General features: G+C 35.1%; 1 protein-coding gene across 1 annotated transcript; it reads right to left on the bottom strand.

Annotated features, from left to right (window-relative positions):
• Positions 1 to 4,759: 4,759 nt before the first annotated feature.
• LOC121382161 (adapter molecule Crk-like) lies at positions 4,760 to 24,544 on the bottom strand. The gene is made up of 8 exons (XM_041511672.1): positions 24,389 to 24,544; positions 15,800 to 15,919; positions 15,234 to 15,387; positions 11,160 to 11,204; positions 9,650 to 9,778; positions 8,294 to 8,404; positions 7,702 to 7,779; positions 4,760 to 5,393 (listed from the first exon to the last, which is right to left on the bottom strand). Exons 1-8 carry the CDS (start codon positions 24,427 to 24,429, stop codon positions 5,271 to 5,273), a joined length of 801 nt encoding a protein of 266 aa, XP_041367606.1. The 5' UTR covers positions 24,430 to 24,544; the 3' UTR covers positions 4,760 to 5,270.
• Positions 24,545 to 25,045: the final 501 nt, after the last annotated feature.

Genomic DNA, 25,045 nt, shown 5'->3' on the forward strand with positions numbered 1-25,045 from the left:
AGTATTTGGAATTAACATTAGAAGAAAATCTCAGCAGTTGTGAATATGAGGAAAGATATATTTTAAAACATTTTTTTCTCCCCATTGATAATAAAAAGAGCATCCTAAAAAGAAAACATGCAACAACACTAAATACATATTCTGGATAAGCATGGTATATATTTTAACTTTTATTGCATACATAAATTTGTTGCCAAATCACTGATTTTAAGTTGGATAGTTCAAATATATTCTTTGATCATAATGTCACTCATTATCAAGTATTATTACATGCAAACACCACTAAGGCAGGCAGGCACTACAATGGGTAATTTAAGAGAAATGAAGATGTGTCATTAACTTTTATGCAGCTGATTTCACTATGTATTTAGATACATGTATGTCACATACTAAATTAATCCAAATTTGAATAAAAATGTGGCTATTTTTTACTCTAAAGGTGAACAAGATCATTGAAAACAGTTATTTCTGCTCTAGAACACATTGTCGGACTTACTAGCAAATGTGTCAAAGTCAGAAGAATTTTAAGTCATATTTTGATCAATATTTCTGTTAATAAAACAAAATACACAAAATGAAAAGTTAAACTTTGTTTTGGAGCACATCAGTTAATTAATCATCGGCTATTGGATGTTAAACATTTGATAATTCTGACTCGTATTCATCAGAGGAAACCCGCTATGTTTTTTAATGCAGAAAGGGATCTTTTATATGCATTTTTCCACAGACAGGAAAACACATAATAGCCTTTGTTCAGTTGTGGTGTAGTGGAAATTTTTTAGAAAAAAAACATACAGCTGAATGGATCCACTGAGGTTGTTCAATCCTGTGACGACACAAAATGAAATCTCAGCTATTGTACCATAGCTGTTTAAAGCATCAAAGATAACAAAGGAACATTAGCTGTGATCTTAAACACCAAGGCTGTCCGATTCACGATCAGTTCACTATGCTACAAATCAGAGGTATTCAGAATTTGCACAAGCTGCGTTTTTTCTGACTGGACAGTGACTAGTATATTTTCCTTTGGATAATAAACTTAGTTAATCTCCACCAAGAACTTATTCTGTTATCTCTAGATTTTTCATTAAATATACCAAAAAGTAAGCATTTGACATAAATTTAACATAGTAATATACAACATAATAATAATAAAAACTATCTGCGCCATGCAAAATGAAAAAATATTTTTCTGATTAACTTTGATCTCTTGAAACAGTTACTAGTTTCTCATATATATGCTATTAAATTTCCAATGCTGATAATTGCTAGCTCTGTAATGACAGCATAATTATGTACGGTCCTAATAAGTAATAAATTTTTGACAATCTCCAATATAAATAAGAGATCCAGACAATGTCTGGCAAATTTTTAAACATTATTTTATGTGGTCTGCATAGTATACAAGTGGTTAAACTACCTAGAGAATATTAACAAAATCTGTACAAAGCAAATTGAAAATTGATTGCATGCTTCATCTTTGTTGTGTATATATGTCACAAACAGTAATCAATAAAATATTTATTTATATATACAAACTCATATACATACATGATGCATGTACTAAAACATTTCCATACTACAGCTATAATATATTTTTGTTTCATTTCCATTTGTAATCACTTTAAAAAAAATACAATTACATGTATACATGTATTTAAAAACTCTATCCTGAGTTTGCTGTTACTGTAACAAATTTCCGACTGTAAGAGTGTTTTTAAATGACTAAAATTAGATACGAAATGCATTTTATTGTTTTGAATACCAGGGCCCAATTTCACAAAACATCGTAAGCCTAGTTTGCCATGTAAACGTAAATCTACGACTAAACCACAATTTGTATTAATATTATAGTACAACAAATAGAGTTGTAAGTACACATATTTTATTTTATTTTGTCCTTAAAATGCTCCATCTTCTGTAATGATGGGATTTTCTGCGTGACACATGTAAACGCATGGCCGGTATAACTGCTAGTCGTTTTGTGAAATAGGCCCCAGTTTTTGTATATACATGGTTATTTCTGATCGCCTGAATGTTTCTAGAAGACGAGACTAAATGTTTACATCCCAATAATCTGGTAGGTACGAAAATAATATATATTAGGAAGTAATATGAAGTTTTAGCTATTACACACATTAGGACGATCAGAAACACATTGAAAATACAGACATTGATATATTCTCAACAAGAAAATGTATTTAACATTTAATTTTGGTTTGTTAAAAAAATCTCCTTAATCAGAAACATTTTACAATGGCATCAAATTCATAATAGTTCCTTTAACAAAGGGTGTTAATTAAATAATGGTCTTGTCATTGTACTACCTACAAATTTAGGTTTCAACTACTACTGAGGTACAAAAGCCAGTGTATTTTCATCAACCCATCAATTATTGTCCAACAGGGATGCTATGACCACATCCATCAGTATTAAGTGGCCATATTTTTATTCTCCCAAATCATCTAATATACTATAAACTGACCTGTATTAAGCAGCCATCTGTGGTTAAAAACATTTTTAAAACCTTAGCATCCATTCCTATGCCCAACTTTGTGATCTCCTTTTGGTGGGTGCTTAATACAGGTTTAGGTCAGGTCAGGTCATAGGGTTTTACATGCACATTCAGAACAAGCTGTTGTAGCGCATGCCCGTCATAGGCACAAGACATGACAGGAAAGGTGGGGGGAGGGGAGAGGAGGGACCGCCTGCACTGGCAAGTGCAAGGGAGCACCAGCAGCCCGATCGAATCGGTAGCAGGCGGGAGGGGGTGGTGGTGGTGCTATGGAATTTTGAATGGAGCCGTTAATGCCAAAGAGAAAGGGGTACGCAATTTGGATTGAGGAAATTTGGCGCAATTTTGAACGGTCGGTCGAAAGGTAAATGGCCGAGTTAATATAGGTTTTGATATACAGGTTTGACTGTACATGCATTTATATACCCTCTCCCAACCCCCAACCAAAATGATTATGCAAATTCATACATTCATGTATAAAATGTGTTCAGAGTGAAAATAATATTTTAAAGTAACTTTTATTAAGCACTGCCGACACAAATTGTTGTCCTACAATCTAAGATTCTTATACACATGATCAACAGATTTATTGCACATTTTGAACTACTGTATGGAACACCAACAAAATCCATTATTCCTCTCCCAACTTTATTTCTGGTTGTAATATTACAGTTAGTTTGTCATGGTCATTCGAACTGTCTACCTACTTATTTTCTAAGATATCTATTAGATTTAAAACTAGATTAATAATGTACTATTACATTTAAAACTAGATTAATAATGTACTATGCTTTCTTCTTCTTTTTGTCAAATAAGCTACAGATTTTATGCCATGATATTACTAAAGCAAACAAAAAAACCTCCACCAAAACCCCCCATGAAATTAAAAATTTCAATAATGAAAACAATCTTTAGTATTTTTTTAGCTTACCACCTAGTGACACATGCAAATTTTACTGACAACCATTATGTTAACAGGCTAAAACAAAGTCTCATGGTGCACATAATCACTAAGCATTAATCTAACTGAAATCAGATCTTATAACCCACTACACTCACCCTTGTTACATTAGGACCCGACATCTGACATTTAGTTTACGTACAGTATATAGAGATTATGTCGTACTGATTTTACGAAACAAGTGTTAGGATTATTTATTACCCGAGCGAGGGTAATACATGAATCTTGACATGAATTTCGTAAAATCAGTAAGATTCACATGCGAGTGCAATCATTTCTTTATTATCCACATTATCCAAAATATTATTTTTGCAAATAACAAGCTAGGACCATGTCAAACATTTCAAAGGTTACTAAAAAAGAGACGACAAAACGTCATTTTCCGAAATATAGACTGTAAATCTGAAAAGAATTTTAATTTTATTTATAATACAAACAAGAATTTGGTGGAATTTAATGTCTCGCCTCCATAAAATGTGATAAACATCAACAGGTGCAACTATAAACCAAATTTCATTGATCTAGAACTTATAGTTTGTTAGAAACTAATCTAAACGCAAATCTTTAACATTAAACCGTAACACGAAAGTTGATGCTGCCGCCACCTTCGGAAAGTATATATGTACTAATGCATTTGGAAGACTTCGTTTGTTTCTGGTAAAACTAAAAGCTGTTGGTGGATTTTTGTAAGCTGTGTCACATAGACACAGCTATTCGAGTTCCTTCAGCTGTGCTGTAACAGAATAACTACAATGGGTTTTAAGATAAAATTTCTCTGAGACTGGACTAATTACTAAACACTTGGCCTAAGTATACACAAATGACAGTATTGTGAATTTTTTTCTTTTTTTATTAAAGTGAAAAAATATATCTATTTTTGTACATGTAGTAAAAAGATTACTTTGTAAAAAAAAAACCCACTAGCAATTTGTTGTGTTCAAATCATTATTCAATCAATAGTCATAACAATAAACTGTTTCCATAGTTACAGTAATTATATTAATCAAACATTCATCAGCTGTTCATACAAAGAATACATGTGTGTCTGTCTCACGTTATGTTGCCTTGTGATCTGACTGTAAAGATAGTTTTTTTCACAAACATCTAAACAGCATTTCATATCCGCCTGCATAGTAACAGAACTAGTTCATAAGTTTTTAAAAACAAGTCTGTGACAAGTAACGTATACTGGCTCACTGGATTGATGAGTACGATATTACAGGTATTTCATCCCTACTCTGTCACCCTCCAACCTCCATCTCCCACCAACCTCAACATCGAAGTCAGGTTTAAAATATTTTATTTATTAAATCATCAAGCAGAGTAACGTTATTTAAACACACAAAGATGTAGGTATATTTAATACTATACAACCTAAAGTACCTTAATTAACACTTGCTAATCACTACTGTTTACCGAAATAAAACACATGGCTCATACTACAATTCATGTGACTACTCAACAACATACTTTTCTCCAAGAAATGTAGTTCTACTCTGTCTACATTCTAGTGTTCTTCTCTTAAATATGTTTACATTTCTGGATTAATAAATATTTCTCCTTGTACTATCAATGTCAAAGAAAAAGAAGAAAAGAAGTTCAAGTAAGATGCCAGGATAACATCCTATCGTATCATTTCGAGTCCAGTGAGCTAAAACTGAAAACAACATATCTGTCTGTAGTCTCGCACAACGTTGTCTTGCACAGTGACCGGTCAGTGTGTGGCACATCTTGAGGTGTTAAAAACAGGATGAGGTGAATGGATGTAGTGAAGTTCAGCTGACGTTTTGCTTATCACAGTTCATCCTGTTTTAGAAACTGGACGTGAGTAAAGGGGAATATTCCTTGCTTACCATTAAGTTCACCCTCCCATTGCCCATTTACATTCATATGCGTCACTGTCACAATATCACCAATCTGAAATCAAATGATAGGTTTTGTTAATAAAACATAACAAATGAGTTACAGAATCTACTGTATATCATGAAATTAATACAAGTAATTAATGCGAAAAATGCAGCGAACACATCGGCGCAATAATAACATGATGCATTTTGTTTAGTCTCATTCCCAATACAAAAAATGTGCAGGATTTTACTATAATACTTCTAAATAAAATAAAACTTTTATAATATAAAGATGAAACAAAATACAAAAATAATTTTTGTTAAACGTCTTTTTGTGAATACTTCAAGAATCTTTCTTTCGTTTCGATGTTGCCATTCTATTTTCACTTTCCTGGAATATCATAGCAGTTATATAATACAGTGATGTTCCAAATGTTTTGTTTTTAAAAAGCTCATTTTGCGATGTGAGTATTTTTCAAATTTTCTTACACTTCTGGATTACTGTATCCATTTAAACTGTTTTGAACATTTGTAAAATTATAATCAACAAATTTTATTACTAAATATATTCCTTTAAAAATGAAACAGTAGAAAATTATATAACCAACAATCCGTGCGTATTTCTTCAAAACATTTGGCTCGACTCTATACATGGCATTTAATTTAGACTGGTCGCAAGTTGTCACTGTTGCAATATATCGCATTTGTTAACGTCTATTCCTGTGCTGCGCATCAAGTGTATAAAATCAGTCTAAAACATTTGTTAGAATAATATATCTGCGTTCGTGTGAAATATTGTGCCCTGTAATAGCGACCCGTTTACCTTTTATTCATATTGGTGGATTAATTACAAGCAATCACCACACAAAAGTGCGAGGCATACCCTTAACAATAAGGTGTAGTTATACTAATTACACTACTTTAGGTAATTAGGGCTTCCTGGTCGACCCACCATGCAATTAGCTTCAGGTTATGTAGTAGCTGTGAAAACAACTACTGACTTCTTTTAACATTTGGTAATTTTGACATACAGTCTTAGAGAGGAAACCCACCACTACATTTTGCCATTAGTAGCAAGGGGTCTTTTATATACAATATTCCACAGACAGGATAGTACACCACCTCATGGTCCATTCCTTGTTGTGGTGAGGTGGCTTGCATGTCTCAATGACGAAGAGAGCTATGCCAGCGGGAGCTTCGACTCCTGGTAGGGCCACCCAAGCTGGTTTGGTTGAAGGCTAGAGGCTACACTAATATGGACTACTGCCTAAGACGGATGATCTGGGCTAAACTACTTGTAGCGAGGCAGCTCAACGCATTTCCGCTCATATGAGTGTACAACGATGAAGAAGAAGAAGGATAGTACATACCACAGCATTTGACATACCAGTTGTGGTCCACTGGCTGGACTGAGAAATAGCTCGACTGAGAAATAGCTCAATGATCCACCAACAGGGACACACCCCAGACCGACTGTGCATCAGGTGAGAACTTTACCACTGGGCAGCTCAGCAGTAAGGTGAAAGGCTACTACACCAACATCTCTTACTCTAACCACAAATATCTAAATATTAATCATCTATTCTGTACAAACAGTCCAGACATCTAATATGTTGGATCAGTATAGGATGCTTCAACCATAAAGATGAGTTTTGAAAAGAATATATTATATTTTAAATACAATTTTCTATTCATGTATGACAGTCATAGAAATCTTTATTTTATTACACTGCATTGGAAGAGATATCCATGTGATATTTATCGTCTCTTCACATTGTGGAATATGCTTTTTGAGAGGTCATGACCTCTGATCAGGAGATCAAATTTGTCACACAGTACAACTCCGCATAGATGTTCATGCAAAAAGTGTGTGCATAGTTCTTTTGGTTCACATTTGTAAATCAGAAAAATATGTGCTGTCAGTTCTTATAATTATGTTAGCAGCATAATTTAACAAAATATATATTTTAGTAATTCTGGTTAGCCTTGAATGTGTTTATAATATTGTTAGTATAAACTTCATTGATAGATGAGTGGTGTAGGAATGCAAAGTTTTTTTGATAAATAGCTAAATGAAGTGACCACAACATGACGTCATTTTGCCAAATGATACCATTTGGTAAGCGACGTCATTTTCCTGGTCTTTAATCTATGCATTTTCATGCAATTTTTGTTCATTGATGTGCTGTGTAAAAAATAAAATAGTATACTCGTTCTGTGTAAGACCGTTTATATTACAACTTGTGTGTTTTTAATCATTAATTTGTAAGCAATGTACAATTTAAAATTCACTCATTGTAATATAAAGGGGCTCACACGGGAACTCATTTAGTATTCTCTATATACACTCTGTTGACATTCTAAAAACAATTTTTCACCTGCAGTTTAAGCTGTCGTTTGTCATATGCACTTGGGGTCCTTGATAGGATAGCGATTGCTTTTGCTGGCAAAGTAACCTAGACACAAAAATAACAGAATGTTATTAATTCCAAAGGTGTTTTTAGTAAAAAATAAAATTAAAATAAATACTGAACCATTCTCCTTTGTTTCACAACAAATGGCAATTAAATTTTTAATTTATCATTCTCAACTCATATACATTTATAGCTATACCTTTTTTTTCTTCTGGAAACAGTTGAAAAACAAAGTGCACTAGTTGTGGAAATATGACAAAACGTAAACTAGAAAACTAATTATTATTATTTGTAGATATTAATTAGTAAATTTTCATACATTTCAATCACCATTTTGGTTAGTATCGCACAGATGATTGAAATAAAAAAGTTAATAATCAAAGTTATTTTATATCTTGTGTCCATAGAGTATGGGGTTTATAAATTTTAGAAAGCAGTTTATTTGTTGTTTGATAGATTATTAGGATTTCATATTATAGTTGAAAAAAAGATTTAATTGTTCTTAAATCATATCACTGCTTGCATTCACACATGATGTTTGTCAAAGATTACTTACATTGGCTGGAAAATGACTGGTGGGAGCACTGTTGGATCCATTTATAGGACCAGAAGAAACTATTCGAGGAGTTCTGTAGGCTGATTCTGATGTGGCCTCTTGTGCAATATGCTGAAACAGTGTACAATTTACTATAAAATTTCGGTAAAACAAACAAAGATGACTCACAGTTAACAAATCTTTGTTGTCCAAATTGTACACCATAGCTATTTGCTGTCTAAAATATTGTTATTTAAAAACTTGGTCAAAAAGGACAGACAACACATTGATTTACTGAAGCTTCCCATTGCATCCAGCTGGAACCAAAGTTTACCTATGATGGTTAAACAGTTGACTAACTCTCACATTTTAAAGCTACAAAACCATCAGTTTTCCTTAAGTCAAAGGGCACTGGTTGATTTAGGCAGCCACACCCCTTCCACTCCATCCACACACACCCTCCACCAGAGTCCTTTGAGGTTAATTAACCCTACCGCCAATAGCATGTCAGCCAAGCATTCTTTCAATGACCTACATCCTGTCCCATAATTGGCAGAGGCTCCCTCTCACATCAGTCCTTGCCATTTTAACACAACCAATTGGTCCTGCCCCATGTGCTTGTGTAAAACAACTTCCCTGTAGGCCTTGTGACACGCCAATATCGCTAATTTATTTTCTCAAAATTACGCTGAATTTGTACCATGGAATATTAAAAATACATGCAAGTCATAGCTTTTACATATTAAATTGATTAACTTCTGCTTTTAATGTTTTGATTGGTGTGTAGATCTTTTATATGCACTTTTCCCAAAGGCAATCCATTGATAGACCAGTCATGGGGCACTTGCTGAAATGGGAAACGATTACCAGTGAGGTACATGATATGCCCTTCAAAGTAGGTTGCTGTGACCTACTTATGGTAACCAACACACTGCCATCCGAAGTTGTACTTGCATGCAAGGTCTAATGATCCTATATGAATTGATAAAAAAGATATGCTTCGGAAATACCATGTACCATAATACGACCAGTCAAAGATGGGGGTATAAAAATATTTGGGCACTTGTTGGGACAGGGGAAAACCTAGAATCCATGAATGCTACTAGACATTGCACAGAATACAAAGAACTGAAATAATGTCCGGTCACAGAGGTGTATTTGAAAACACATAAAGATAAGTCTGTACATTAATGCATTTAAACATGCAGTAATCGTTTCCGGTACCATGTTGGTAGCTAGTGTGTCGGTAAAATCATGGAACCGAAATTTTGTTTCCAATGATTATTATATCGAGTATGACTATTCAATGAAAATAATATATATATATATATATATGATTATTTTTAAAAAGCAGTTTCCAATGGCCTGACATGTTACCTTGACAACATATGGAACTGGAATTTGTCCCACTTGACCTTGAGCATTTCTTGCTGTCCACCATTCTCTCTCATCTTTTGAAATAATTTCTAATATCTCTCCTTTCGTAAAAGGTAAATCCTCCTCATCCTACAATGAAAATCATCAAATTACAAAACAGTTTGTTTTGTTTAACGACACCACTAGAACACATTGGCTATTGGATACGTAGTCAGAGAAAACCCGCTACATTTTTCCTTTGACCAGTTGTGGTGCACTAGTTGGAATGAGAAAAAACACCATCAGTTGAATGGATCCACCGAGGTGGTTGGAACCTGTGACACAAGAACCTCAAGCTAGCACTCACCCAACTGAGCTAAAGCCCACCCCAGAGCTAACAGGATAAATATGGTATTACACATTTAAGGATTTATCTACACTAACCTGAATAATTTATATTAAACAAGAGTACCGGTGAGGAAATGATACTCCCGTCAGGAGTTTGATGAAAACCATAGATATTAATGAATATATTCTGGGTACAATTCAATTCTAATTATGTGAAATTTTTGCAATGGGATGGATGAACAGTTTGATTTGGACCAACTACTGATGATTCTGTATCCATTGGATTAATGAAGTCCTGACTTTTCAAAGGCTAAACAAGATTTTCCTATGATGTTTAGAATATAGACAAATTATTTATTTGTATCACAGTGACCTAGTAATTGTATGTGCCACACTACCATCCCAAGTTGTTCCTACATGTGAGGTTTGACGGTTCTGTATGCAAGATATGGTCTGTACAAGAATTTACCGTTATGTGCAGTAGACCGTGAAAAGTAGGTCACAGGGACCTGGTAACAGGGACCTGGTAATAGTATGCGACACCGCCATCCCAAGTTGTTCCTACATGTGAGGTTTGATGGTTCTGTATGTATCTGTATGCAAGATATGGTCTGTACAAGAATTTACTGTTATGTGCAGTAGACCGTGTAAAGTAGGTCACAGTCACCTGGTAATAGTATGCAACACACCGCCATCCCAAGTTGTTCCTACATGTGAGGTTTGATGGTCCTGTATGCATTTGTATGTAAGATACGGTCCAAAGAAGAAAAAGTTAACAGACGGACGTACAGAAGGACGGATGTACAGACGGGACACCATACCATAATACGACCCATCATAGACAGGCGTATAAAAATATAGTTTATTTATACCTAGTATGATTACTGTTTCTTAAAAAAAAAACAGTACTCTTTTAAAAGTAAGATATTGGGGAAAGACAACATTTGCAAAAATATTTCCCTTTCATTCTCTGCAAACATTTAGTAAATTGTTTGCCACAATTATTTATTGGAACAATCTATTAAAATCAAATCATTAGGTATATTGGATCATCTGCAAATATGCAGTAAATTGCTTCCAGTGACTATTTAACCTTAAGACTACTGGATTAATATTTGTCAATAAGCCATGTTGAAAGGAATACAAGTTTGCATATTTACACTTAGAATGTTTTAGCATATACCTTTCCAGCAAAGTCATATTTCGTCATAACCTTCTCTCTTCGAGCCTGAAAAATAAAAAATTATTATTGATGAATTGACCATATATATATATATATATATATATATATATATATATATATATATATATATCTCTGGAATAAACACTTGGAAAGATCACCAGAAAATTAAACTGAAAATATCCATGCATTACCATTCAGTTTAAACAGACAATCCATAGATGTTCAAACAGAGAACATTGTGTCATATTAGTAATTGTAGAAATGGGATTTTGTCCTCTGATCAGGGGTGAGGAAAAATAAAATTGTCACGTCATCACTACCGGGGGGTGTGTGTGTGTGTGTGTGTGTGTGTGTGTGTGTGTGTGTGTGTGAAGAAAGGAATACAAATAAAAATTATAAAATCATTTAAAAGGTGATATTTGCCAAATAGTGTTTTAAAAACAAAATCATAGTAGCATTTGTATATTTTTATCTTGAATCATGAACGCGAAACGATAGAAATCAAAACATGAAAGAAAATGATCACATCAGTGAAAAAACCCAAATTATATATATTTTACATAATGATGATAATGGAATAAATAATATAAAAAAGTAATAAAAGTTATGCATTTTAACTCCCATATATACTCTTCAAAAGAAGAAACGCAAAACCACATTGTCGTAACATTTGGAGAATTGATTTAATTATTGAATGGCGAGTCCGATAATTACCAAATGTTGCAGCATTGTTCACAATTCACTCTAGTCCATTGTGAGTAAGTGATAGGACACACCACCAAGGTCAAGGTCATCTGGAGTCAATACCGGGTGTGGCCTCCGCGTGTGTTGACAACTGCCTGGCACCGCCTGCCCATTGAAGCAACCAGAGTACGGATGACGTCCCGGGGGATGGTGGCCCACTCGGCCTGCAAGGCTGCTGCCAGCTCGGGCAGGGTCTGGGGCTGTGGTTGTCGCTGTCGGAGGCGTCGGTCCAACTCGTCCCATAGATTCTCAATTGGGTTCAAATCCGGTGATGTCGATGGCCAAGGAAGGACATTAATGTTGTTGTTCTGTAGGAAAGCCGTTGTGAGACGTGCTGTGTGAGGCCTGGCGTTGTCATGTTGGAACACTGCGTTGGCGTTGGCCATAACTGGAACGATGTGTGGCCGGAGGATCTGGTCAATGTAGCCCTGTGCATTCAGGTTGCCCTGCACGTGGACCAGGTCAGTTCTGCCAGTGTGTGAGATGGCTGCCCACACCATGACACTACCCCCGCCGAATCTGTCCACTTCCTGCACGCAGTTTGCCGCATAACGTTCACCACGACGCCTATACACGCGACATCTTCCATCATGACGTCGGAGCAGAAATCGGGACTCGTCACTGAACCACACCTGTCTCCATCGCAGTTGAGGCCATTGTCGATGAATCTGGCACCACTGCAGTCGGAGTCGACGATGTTGTGGTGTTAAGATGACACCTCGAACTGGACGTCTGGCACGAATTCCTACCTCACGTAGGCGGTTCCGTTCGGTCTGGTCGGATATCCTGCGCAAACCTGGTATTGCTGCGGCTGTGGAGGTGGCAGTAGTCAATCGTTCCCGAAGGTGGCGTACCCGGATGTAGCGGTCCTGCCCGGGGGGTAGTGACCCGTGGTCGACCGGATCTAGGGAGGTCACGTGTTGATCCATGTTGCTGGTAACGGTCCCACAGTCTGGAGATGGTGCTTGGGGGACACATGGAATGCCCTGGCAACGGCCGTTCTGGATTCGCCTGCGTCTAGTCGGCCGATGGCATTGTTTCTCTGCGGTTCACTGAGACGTGGCATGTCCTGGATTGTCAACTGTCGGCCAGATACAGAGGCCAGGCAAGCGAACACCCTGCACTTTTATACTGTCGGTGTTCATGTTGCACGTGCAGACAACGCACGTGCAGTGGTGACATGGTTTGCACATGGCTGCGTTTTTGCGAATATTCACATTTTGGAACTTTATTGTACAGTAGCTGCGTTTTATCGAATGTAACCGTGGGAATGTGTTTGGGACATGCAATGACCTTATATTCACAAAGCATGAACCGGTAGGAAAAATAAAATCGGAGTTATAACCCATTTGTACCCTTTTGCGTTTCTTTTTTTGAAGAGTATATGTATAAAAAGTACCAGTATTAGTACTGTCCTGAAAATTAATAAACAATAACACCGTTGGAGCGTTTGACAACTTGAGCTGGCACACGTTTAGACAAAGCAAACGTTATCGCCGATTGGATGACATTTGACCTCTCCTGGCTCGAAAAATAGCCGGTTTAGCTATTCCAGCTCACTCCCACTTTAAAAAAAAAAAAGAGTGTAAAGCTTTTTTTTTTTTTTAAAGTCCTTTATAATTATTTGATACACTACATTGACCAGTCAACAAGAAACACATTTATAGATTAGTTCAGTATATTTTATGCTATTTGTATTTCACAAAAGCCTCTTGCCTCGGACTAGGACACTCGACCCGACAGGCGTTGACAGGTGTTGATTGTAACCAGTTGCAAACTCTAGGTCCTTTGTTTTAATTGGAGTGTAATACCTTGGTAGCTTTCTCACCAAGAATGATGTTATTGTTAACGCCCGTTTTATCTTGTGACCAGCAAAGCGGCTTTGACAAATGTCTAGCCTAGTGGCAGTAGATTGATTGTAGGTCCGACATACCATCTTATGGCAGACTTTAAAATCACAGACATCTGAAACACCAGTCAGTTTGACCACTATTTATTTATTTATTATTATTTTAAATCATGCACAAGATACCAATGTCTGGGCAGGCCGATCCAATTGGCGGATAGGAATTTGTTCCTATAATAGAAATGGACAGGTGCTTCGGACCGACAAGAATGACAAAAGTGGGACCGGCAAACGCACGTTTTTAAAAAATAATTTCGGTCTCAGAGATCAAGAATCAGTCCCAGACCGGGAAAAAAGGGCTTTTCCCCACCCCTGCCTCTGATATAAACTGTTTCTTTGAAAAGATTTTAACAATGCTAATTATAAATATAACTTAATAAAAACAATTTTAAACAGGATGATCAAAACTTACTGCTCCGAAAACACGGTCTGTTTTCTCATTTTATGAAATGTTGTAAAAGTCAACTTTTTTTTTTTTAAATTAATATAATTAAATTTTCTTTGCGTCTATACACTTTACGGCAATTTTTTTCGTTCATATCTCAATGAACCCAAAAAAATTAAGACACGTCCTACTACCCCACCCCCCCCCCACCAACTGACTTGCACTACTTTTGTGCAACAAGCCAGGTTATTCTGGCAATCATATTTAGATATTTTGAAGAAAACACACGTGAAAGCCCAAAACAATTATACGATAAATTAATGGAAAATGTTATATTGATTAAAAAAAAAACACAACAAAAAAAACCTTCGCTAATCATGACATGAGACTAGGTCGTTGGCCAAAGAAATCATGTAGGAAACTTCACGCCTGTAACTTACTTGTAAGCGATGTTCAACAGCTGTCGGCAAAAATTAAATGGTTCCACAGACAGCATAAATGTTACACACGTTCCTTTCATTCACTTTCATAAAATATAAACTAAACATGAACAGGACAATTCCTTCCAATATAACTAAATGATCCGTAAAAATGCACAGCAGCTAGAGGAAATGACGGCATTTACATAAAATCACTTGATTCAAATAATAGTGAATGAACGTTCACATTCTTACGCTACATAAGTATCAATGACGTTTACACAAACAATACTACAGGTGTATTTAAAGCTAAACAAAATAAATTCAGTTATGTATTGTTAAAGTATGCATATAAATTTAATTATAAGATTTGGCAGCAATTATTTTTTGGTTCATGCAAGTATGAACCGAAAAAACAATGTGCATACTGTATGATCCCGCGTATCACAAAAGTTTAATGTAATCTAATATTTATTTTACCAGCAACAGTATAACAAATACACTATCAAAAAGTTTCAAATCTGTCACAGCAAACTCACTGAACATAAATCATTTTATTATACCGTAAATCAATAACATTCAAAGACCTGTGAACTAAGTAAACAAAATTCCATACTTACAGTTCTGATTAATGACGTCGTATCTAAATAATGTGTTTTATAAAATTCTAATAAGCTCGGTAGATCAGGGAACTCTTGATCTCCTATTCTAAACCGAACTGAATTGCTGGTCTGAATACGGTTAATAATATAATGACTGGTTTTTGTGTCCTCCCTACAATAAAAAAACAAAACAAATTATTATGGTGAGGTGCTATTATGATCAGCAATACAACTGACATGTTACTGAATGGGTTTTTTTGTTTAACAACACCACTAGAGCACATTAATTTGTTAATTAGTCACTAATTTAGTGCCTATTGGATGTCAAACATTTGGTAATTTGGACATATAGTCTTAGAGATTTCCCTACTTTTAATGATGTAGATTATCAGTTACATTATCAGTTAAGGTTTTTATAATAATGATATAACGTATATAAGACAAACATTTATGGTTAATGACAGCAAAAAGAACAAAATGGGCAAGGTTCAAGTTTATGTAAAAATAACTATTTTTAAAACAGTCAGATCTATTTGGTTGTCACAAAGCACAACAAAAACAAAATACATCGACAGTAAACTCACCTGACACACAACACAAAGTCTCCTTTTATAGACTTGCTGTCTCGGACCAGAAAAACACCAATATTTTCATGATCAAGAATATCATTTGTTTCTTCACGGCTTAAAGGCCCAAAATACCAGCTGCAAAACAAATAATAAAATAAGAGTGCAAACATATCTTGTATAAAACAATTTATCATTTATATACTAAAAGGCAAAAGTTATTGTGACATGGATTGTTTGGAGTAATAAATTTGTGAATGAATTTATGGATGTAAACCAGAGAAAATGTGTATGAAGCAGCTCGAAGAAATACAACCAAGCAGTTGTTGCAGCGATTGCATGCTTTGTGCAAGAAATATGGAATATTCGTGAGAAATCCTGTCCAGTGTTCACCATAAAAGGCCAGACATTTAGTTGCAAATCATTGCCACTCTGTGCACCTTCAGAAGTCCAGAAGTCAGAAAAACACAATTAGTGAACTGTTTGATGCAATTTCGTAATGCCACACCTCATTGAAAATGACAGACAGTGAGTCATAGGGAAAGAAAGAATTTATTTTATTTTATTTAACGACACACTCAACACATTTAATTTACGGTTATATGGCGTCAGACAACTGGTTAAGGACCACACAGATATTGGAGGAAACCCACTGTTGCCACCTCACGGCTACTCTTTTCAATTAGCAGCAAGGGATCTTTTATATGCACCATCCCACAGACAGAATAGCACATACCACGGCCTTTGATGTACCAGTCATGGTGCACTGGCTGGAGCGAGAAATAGCCCAATGACGGGGATCAATCCCAAAGCGACCGTGCATCAAGCGAGCACTATACAACTGGGCTACGCCTCGCCCCCCGCGAGTCATAGGGATGCTTGAACCTGGGACCTCGCAGCATGACGTCGCACATATGGCAACAATATCAATAGCCCGAGTACACTGACTGTAAGAGAGGTAGACGGACATTTGGACAGTTATATATACGCTCTCATTACAGCCAGAGACCAAGCTATGTAATTTTCTGGCAATCGCTGCCCACCAAAAAGTAGTCAAAGATTCCCGCTCTAATACCACAACAATCCTATGTTTGACGTCAAATACATTTACATCGATCATTTTCGAGTTACTTGATTAAAACAAAATTAGGATATTAATCACTAATACACACACTACAGAAAGAAACCCAACAGCACCCACATTCAGCTAAGCTTCGGCAAACTCTGGACAGCAGAATTCTAAGTTCAGCAACCTATATCGTGACGTAGCGTCACATGATAGTCCACTCAGCCATTCTGTCTTCCAGGGGCCGTCTCATACAATAATACGAAAAATGCCTGACAATCACCAAAAAAGGAATTTGTTTAACAACACCACTAGAGAACATTGACAATATCAACAAAACAACCAGGTCAGGGACTTTTGCTTGTTTCCATACCTTCGGACATTTCTCTTTCCATGTTACAATTATGTTTGTATTTTGTGTGTCATAATAACTTTTGCCTTTTAGTATATATATAAATATACATGTATATAAAAGTGTTAAAAAAAGATGCAATATGCTTTTCTTTTGTTTTTTAAGTAAAAAAATTAACACTTTTAAACACAGACTCACAGTGTACCAGCGTTTGAATTTTTGGTCTGGACTAATGGAAATTATCCATTGTTTTACTATAATACATTGGGCACTAATTAAACTTTCTGTGAGGACTAATGACTTTCACGAACATTTGTCGAAGGCAGGGCAACAAGGCAAATTTCTACAGGTAGTACAATACCAAATAACTTCCGGCTGGGTCAAAGTTGGAGGTGCACCGAACTTTTGATAGAGAAGTGAACACCACAAGTCCTGTGATTGGTTATAAATGTGAGTGTGTTGGTTGTAAAAAATAATAGTTTCATCTGGGTAAAATAAATGTGCAATTTTATTTCATCTAGTACCAATGTGTCAAGTAGCCTTGTGCTTGAAACATGTATGGGGTACCTGTAAAAAAAAGTACTCAAATTTTGTGCGAAACTAGGGTAGTCATAGACGCTACCCGTTATCTCAGAAACGAGCAGCTTGACCCCCATTTTTTTCTGATTCACTTTAAGTGTAAGGGGTGGTAGTATTTATATCCGTGGCATTTATGTCGGTTGATACGTTGCAGGTAGGAGTTTTAGCCGTATATGTTACTATTGTCGTCTATGGGATTTGATTTGGTAGTGTACACCCTACAAGTGTCTTGATATATCTATTGCACCATATATCTGTGTGCATGCTTACACATCCCAACCAGGTCCCCCCCCCCCCCCCACTAGCCTACAGTGCTACTGGTACATCTAAAGGCTAAGGCCATTGTATATATACTGCCCTATTTAGTGTACATAAAAGAAAGACTGCCACTTTTCAAACAAATTAGCCTATATGGCAGAAGCAGGTTATCTATCTCTCTATGTCTTTATCTCTCACTCATACACATGTTGGCAGGCCATCGGTCTACAGGCTGGTAGGCACTGGGTTCGGATCCCAGTCGAGGCATGGCATTTTTAATCCAGATACCGACTCCAAACCCTGAGTGAGTGCTCCGCAAGGCTCAATGGGTAGGTGTAAACCACTTGCACCGACCAGTGATCCATAACTGGTTCAACAAAGGCCATGGTTTGAGCTATCCTGCCTGTGGGAAGCGCAAATAAAAGATCCCTTGCTGCCTGTCATAAAAGAGTAGCCTATGTGGCGACAGCGGGTTTCCTCTAAAAAACTGTGTGTGGTCCTTAACCATATGTCTGACGCCATATAACCGTAAATAAAATGTGTTGAGTGTGTCGTTAAATAAAACACTTCTTTCTTTCTTTCATACACATGTACACACAACCAATTGTTGAAATATTTAGACATCAAATAACTATAGTTTAAAATGTGCTGCATAAGGTGTTGTTAAAACAAACCTTCCTTTTTCTAGGTAAATGAGAAATCCCCTACTCCTCATATCCAAGCGTACTCCTACCAATTATGTCAAATGGGATGTCATTTCATAAAACAGGTCAAGGGAAGTACGTTAGAAAATCAATATTGTGTACTTTGTAACTTAACAGAAGAACTGTTTGTAATTACAAAAAACATTTGTGTGATTTTATCGATGTATAACAGTCACAAATTTAGTATAAAATCGCTTCGCTACTCTATGCCAGTTTATACAATTTGTGACTGTTATACATCAATAAATTCACAATAAACAAATAATTCTTACATAAACAACAAAGATTTAAAACAATAAAAATTTATGTTTTCTATCAGCATTTCATGCACTTCCATGTACAAGCCGACTCTCCTCTGCAGGAAAATATTTCTTGACTTCTAAACTCAGGTTATACACAGCAATATATGGTCATTTGCTATACTTTTTTGCTTTTTACCTAAATATACTACTGTATTTGTACCCCTTGTTTTAAATACGTGCATAAATTCCAAGCTTAATTAGGAATTTTCCATTAAGTCAGTAAAATTTATTTGGCTAAAAAGATTTCTTTGTCATTATTATTGTCTCTTGTTATGTATTTGGACACACTTCAAGCAAACAAACAAAGCAGCACTGAAATTTGTAAATTCTTACTCCCTATTATTTGACCTTTTCATCATTAAATGGCGATTTCAGCTTGTATTGTGGTACAGTTTGGAAATGTCAGAGCACTGACTCTGTAATTCCAACTATGTAATAGGATAATTTTGTATATATTTATTATGAGTTGACAATTCATTATTAAAACGTTCATACAAGAAAATATGACAATGAAAATAATTATTTAAAAATCTAATTCTAAATGCATATATCACCAAAGCACCCATATACATGTATTTGTTTACAGTAATCATATTATTAACTAAATCCAAGTTCTTGTGTAATTTTGCAATTTTAAGCAGACACCATATTGTTTGACATCTTTTAGGATGGCAACTTAATTTTAGGTTATAACATATATCATTTATATCCAGAGTACACACAGTCACTGTTCACATTCAAAGGAGTGAAAATAACATGTTTTACCTAAATTTGTTACATGTTTCAAACAGAAATATGTACTTTATTCACTTTGTACTGTAAAAATGTTTACTACATTGTTTAAATAAAATACTTTTTTATGGGTAGTAAGAATCTGTCATCGTATGCAGTTATTTAAGTGCAACATCTGACTTTTTTAACTAAATTAATCAGACCGGTTTAGAAGCAAACCTAACTGGAATACCATATTTCCAATAAAATTACAACCGTGAATATTTCTATCTGAGCATGTCTGTACCACAATTCTTCTGTAAATATAACCATGGACAGATACATGTATATTAAATTTGTTGAATTTTTTCGTCCACCCTTTATTACTAGTACATGTAGTTTGTGTGTGGTTTTTAGGTTGCTGTCATTTCATGACAATAAATCTCTGGAATTAAGATACTGCAATTAAGATATTGGAATTTTACAACATGTCACTGTTATATGTCATTAAATTAATACAGCACTGGCATAACTAGTTTGTGGCTTTATTGATTGCTATTATGAGATATAGTTGGGTAGGAGGAAGTTAGAGAAAAATTATAAATCTGATCAAATCTATAACACAATATTGCCGTCAGTTGAGAGGATCATTTTTTATTTTTTATTTTCCCCAATTTCATTTCTGAGTGTGGTCAATAAGTTTTTACAACCTTTCTAAAGTGGCAATCATACTACAAATGAACTGTAATTCTCTCCGGCACATTTAGGGAAATGCCCATAGTTTAACAATTTAACGAATGTTGTCAAATGAGTGAGGTGTTTAAATTAAGCTTACAAATGACCAGTAACCAATAACAATATTTTTTTTTAAATGGAAATTAATTGAACCAAAAATTTATTGTTGTGTGATAAGTGCTAAATTATGTTCTTAACTGAGGTTAAAATTGTTTTAACCTGTCCCTCTAACTGGCATACGTTGACATGTTATGTTCTATACCTACGGCTAGCAAGCTGTTAATTGTAGATTTCATAGTACATGACACTAGGGTCATGATATGTATAATACTACATGCATTTATTGAATAATACACAACAGATATATTATTTGTTTCAGAATAATTCTTAATCCACAAATTAAACTTTTGTATGTTAAAAAAATTATAATAATAAAAACAAATGAGGAATTCCATTTTAGAAAACGAATTTTGTGATTACATATGAAAAATCACTCTATCTCCTTCAGTATACATTAATTGTTAGTAGAAATGTTGGCCAAGTAGATCTACGTCAAAGGATTTGTGTCACACACAAAATTTATTTTAGTTCACTGTAGCCAATATTATACATAATTTAATTTTTTAAACAAAAGCATATGCATGGATATATAGAAGTCTTGCCACAAAATAAATTTTTCCATTAGTAATAAGGGGTCTTTTACATACACCATTTCACAGCCAGGAGAGCACATACCAGTTGTGGTGCATTGGCTAGAACGAGAAATAGCCCAATAGGCCACCGACAGGGAAGAAATTCATTTTGCACTGAAAAGGGTCTGACATCTGTGAACATGAACGGATCTAATTTAAGTAACACATGTATCAGTTGATATTATTTCAAACAATGGAAGTGATTAATTACTTTGTTATAATATGTAACATTACAAAACAAAACATGTTTTATTCACAAAACACATCACAAATATCATGTGCTCATACATTGCTCATATGGGTCGTGACTACACATTCATTGGTATCGGAAGAAGGCGAGTTGAGGAAGGTGTTATTACACATGAATTAAATTTTCAAAAAGGGAATGGAATGTATTATCTTCAGAGTTGGGGGGGTGGGGGGGGGGTCCCACATTTAAACCCATCATTCAGTTAGCCCATTTTACTGAACAAAGTCAACAAATATTTTTATTTTAGGCATTTACATGTGTGTCCACTAGTAGTAAATTATAACTGGTTGTGTAAATTATATTTTGTCACAGACAATAAACCGATACATAAAAATGTCTTTGTCATGTAGCAGGTACCAGTTTAAGTGAGCAGTAAGAAGTTTTATCCAAAGTTAATAATGAAATGTGAATATTAAACGAAACAAATCTCTGCCCCACCCCTTCAAATGTTTCTTTTTAAAATAGTGGCATCGTTTGATTATCATTTAGGTTGAATTCTAAAACTATGAGTCTGACTGCTAAACATTTATTGCCAATTTTTTTTTAATAAATGAATTGAAAGGAGGTCGTAATTTAGTGGACATATATAGTACATATTTTATTGTTGCCTTGTTTATCAATTTCAAGTTTTATAATATTATGCACCGAGATGGCATTCAATACGATGCAAGAATGCAATAGTACTGCGATTATTGTATTGTGCATAAAAATAATCCTCACCTTCATTGTTTCAAATGTACATTTTATTATTCATTTGAAAAGTGCTCAATTTAAACAAATTTGTTGTCATGTCAACCACTGACAGGAGTTGACATTATTTTAAAATTTACTTGCCCTCTTAGCAATAGCAATAAACTGGGTGCAGTAAGTTCAGTAAGTCCAGCTTAAACTCTGAATATGACATCATTTTTTTTTCAAGTCAGCGTGCAACTTTTCTAGCAGAAACCAGCTAAGTTCCCAGTGACCACTTACAAAAAACAATGAAACGAATCGAGATTTAATTATCAGAAGGTCCCTAAATCTCTAAATGGTCAGTTTGTCACTGGAGTAAATCGGAAGACATCACATATTTTTGTGAAGACAATTTTCTGACAATCGGAACTCTTCGCCCGATATTTCACGAAAGTTACCAAACTTGCCTTTCAATTTGAAGGGAAGTAACTCCATCAATCAGTTGTTAGAAGAAAATGATTCAATTCCATGGCCCGTAAACAAAATTAATATACAACAATATGATTTATAACATCAAATTAATGCTTGTGATAATTTTGGAATGTTTTCATGGAAATTGTTGTTATATTACAAAAAAATATTTGGAAATAAACAAATTAAATTTTGGGTCGGCAGGTTCAAATTAGGGTCCATCAGTTAACCGGAAACAAACAATATTTTATGATACGCCTCATGCCAATTTCTGTTGTGAAGAGATTAAATACATTAAATAGTTAACATAAAGGCACATTATCCACTACTTAATAATATCACGTTTTTAATGAGACATACAACTTTTTTGTTTAAATTTTATTAACATAGTATTTAATATCAAAATATTATGATTTAAAGCTTTCCAGACGGTTAGTCCTCTGGATGTTCGTCCAGACGATTTGTCCACCGTACAATTTGTCCACTCTATTACAACATTTAGACCAATAAATCTAAAATGTTATTTCTTAGCCATTGAAATGGTTAATTATTTTTGTTTTGTAGTAAACTACTATTATGAAACAAACAAAATTTTAGTGGCACTATCAACTTGTTATTGTTATTGACTTTATTTGATGTTGTTATTCAAATTGCTCTTCAAGTACAACTATAATTTTGACATACTATTTAGAAAATAAAGCTAGTAAAATAATGTCATAATAAATTTGTAAATACAATAATCATAAATTTACTTTAATTGTCCAATTCCCTATTATAATTACAATATTATAACTATAACAGACTATGTCTATCAAATTGTCCCGATCATACTTTTTAACCCCCTTTCTACCGCGGGCAAAGCCACTGGCGATGGCAGACATATAGGCATGGCAAAGCTGTTAGGTAACGTTACAATCTGCACTTCTCTGTGTCGATATTTCACTAAAATAAAAAGTGTCCGTATATTTATTTAGTCCGTGGACGAAATATACAGTAAATAACTAATACAAAAATAAATATACTGGACAAGTTGTCTAAGAACAATTTTAGGTTGTGGACAAATCGTCCAGAGGACAAATCACCTGCATCCCGATTTAAACCAAGTGTAAAATTCAAAAAAATTCTATAACAGTTGATATGCAGCTGTGGGCAGACTCACCGGACTGGTTGAAAGGAATCTGGGTCGTTTTGCCCTAAAACCATTTCGAACTCTGGGTTGTTTTGCCCTTAAGTCCTTTTCACCCAGGGTTGGTTCGCCTTAAATCTCATTCATACAGAGTCGTTCCCACCCCCACCCCCCAAATAAATATATTATGGTTTTGAAGTATTTTTTTCTTGTTTATTCATTATTCATTACCAAATATTGGGTCATTTTCTGTCTTTGGATATCAATGCCTATCAGCGGTTTACTTTCTGTCGACTGAATCTAGGTGAAATCAACATATTATACTTGGCGTTTGAACCTCAGCTGGGTATTTAGTATATTTAATAAGAAATCAAAGCAATGCAGTGTGACTGTTCATAAATTAATTATTAATGTGAATACATCGTCTGTATATTATCTAAGGCCTGTACATATTTCGTGTATATGGCTTGAGTAAATGAAATTGACTCAATCAGTTTTAGTAACAGTTTGATGGTACATTAATCATTTGTTTGCTTTAAAAGTACATTACCGTGATTACGATTATGTAATAACGATAAACTCCCCGCCCAGCCATCAATGAGTCGATCAAAACGAGCCATTGACAACTGTCACAGGAGTAGTTTTTATTACCCTATCTAAAAGTAACATGCCCTCGACGCTATACGAACCAAAATCTGTCTTCTGGATTAAATTCAGACGCCATGGCCATAACACGTTCAAGGAGACCGCACGATTGGGATATTCATTGAGAACACAAAATTTGTTCCAGGAAGTTTTGTACTCGCATAATATGGCGACGAATAGACCGACATTGAACTGATCATACGAATGAATAACCAATACAATCTACAAGCGATTGCAACCAGTCTATTCAGAAACATTGCTGGGATGCGTTCAGCTAGCATAAGCAGAAAAACGCTTGCTATACCACACCGGAGACAAATCAAATAGTTCGCGAACGTTGCCGTCGCTCGTTGACGCTGAACACGGTGATGTATACTGGGATTTGGGTATATTTTTTGTCGGTATCGGTTTCGAGCTTACCAGCCTCTATGGTTGCTAGGTACTGGGTTCGCATCCTGGTACTGGTTCCAACTCAAAGCAAGTGTAACGACTTATAGTGGGTAAGGCCACTACACCAACTTTCTCAGTAACCACTAAAAGTTAACCCACTGTTCTGGACAGCCCAGATATCTCTGAGATGTGTGTCCAGGACAGCGTGCTTGACTGCTAATTTGAAATGAGCACGGGCGTAGGAAGGTTCCATAAAGTATATATATATATATATATATATATATATATATATATATATATATTATATATAT

This window comes from Gigantopelta aegis, chromosome 9 (genome assembly GCF_016097555.1).
Source record: "Gigantopelta aegis isolate Gae_Host chromosome 9, Gae_host_genome, whole genome shotgun sequence".
Lineage (NCBI taxonomy): Eukaryota > Metazoa > Mollusca > Gastropoda > Neomphalida > Peltospiridae > Gigantopelta > Gigantopelta aegis.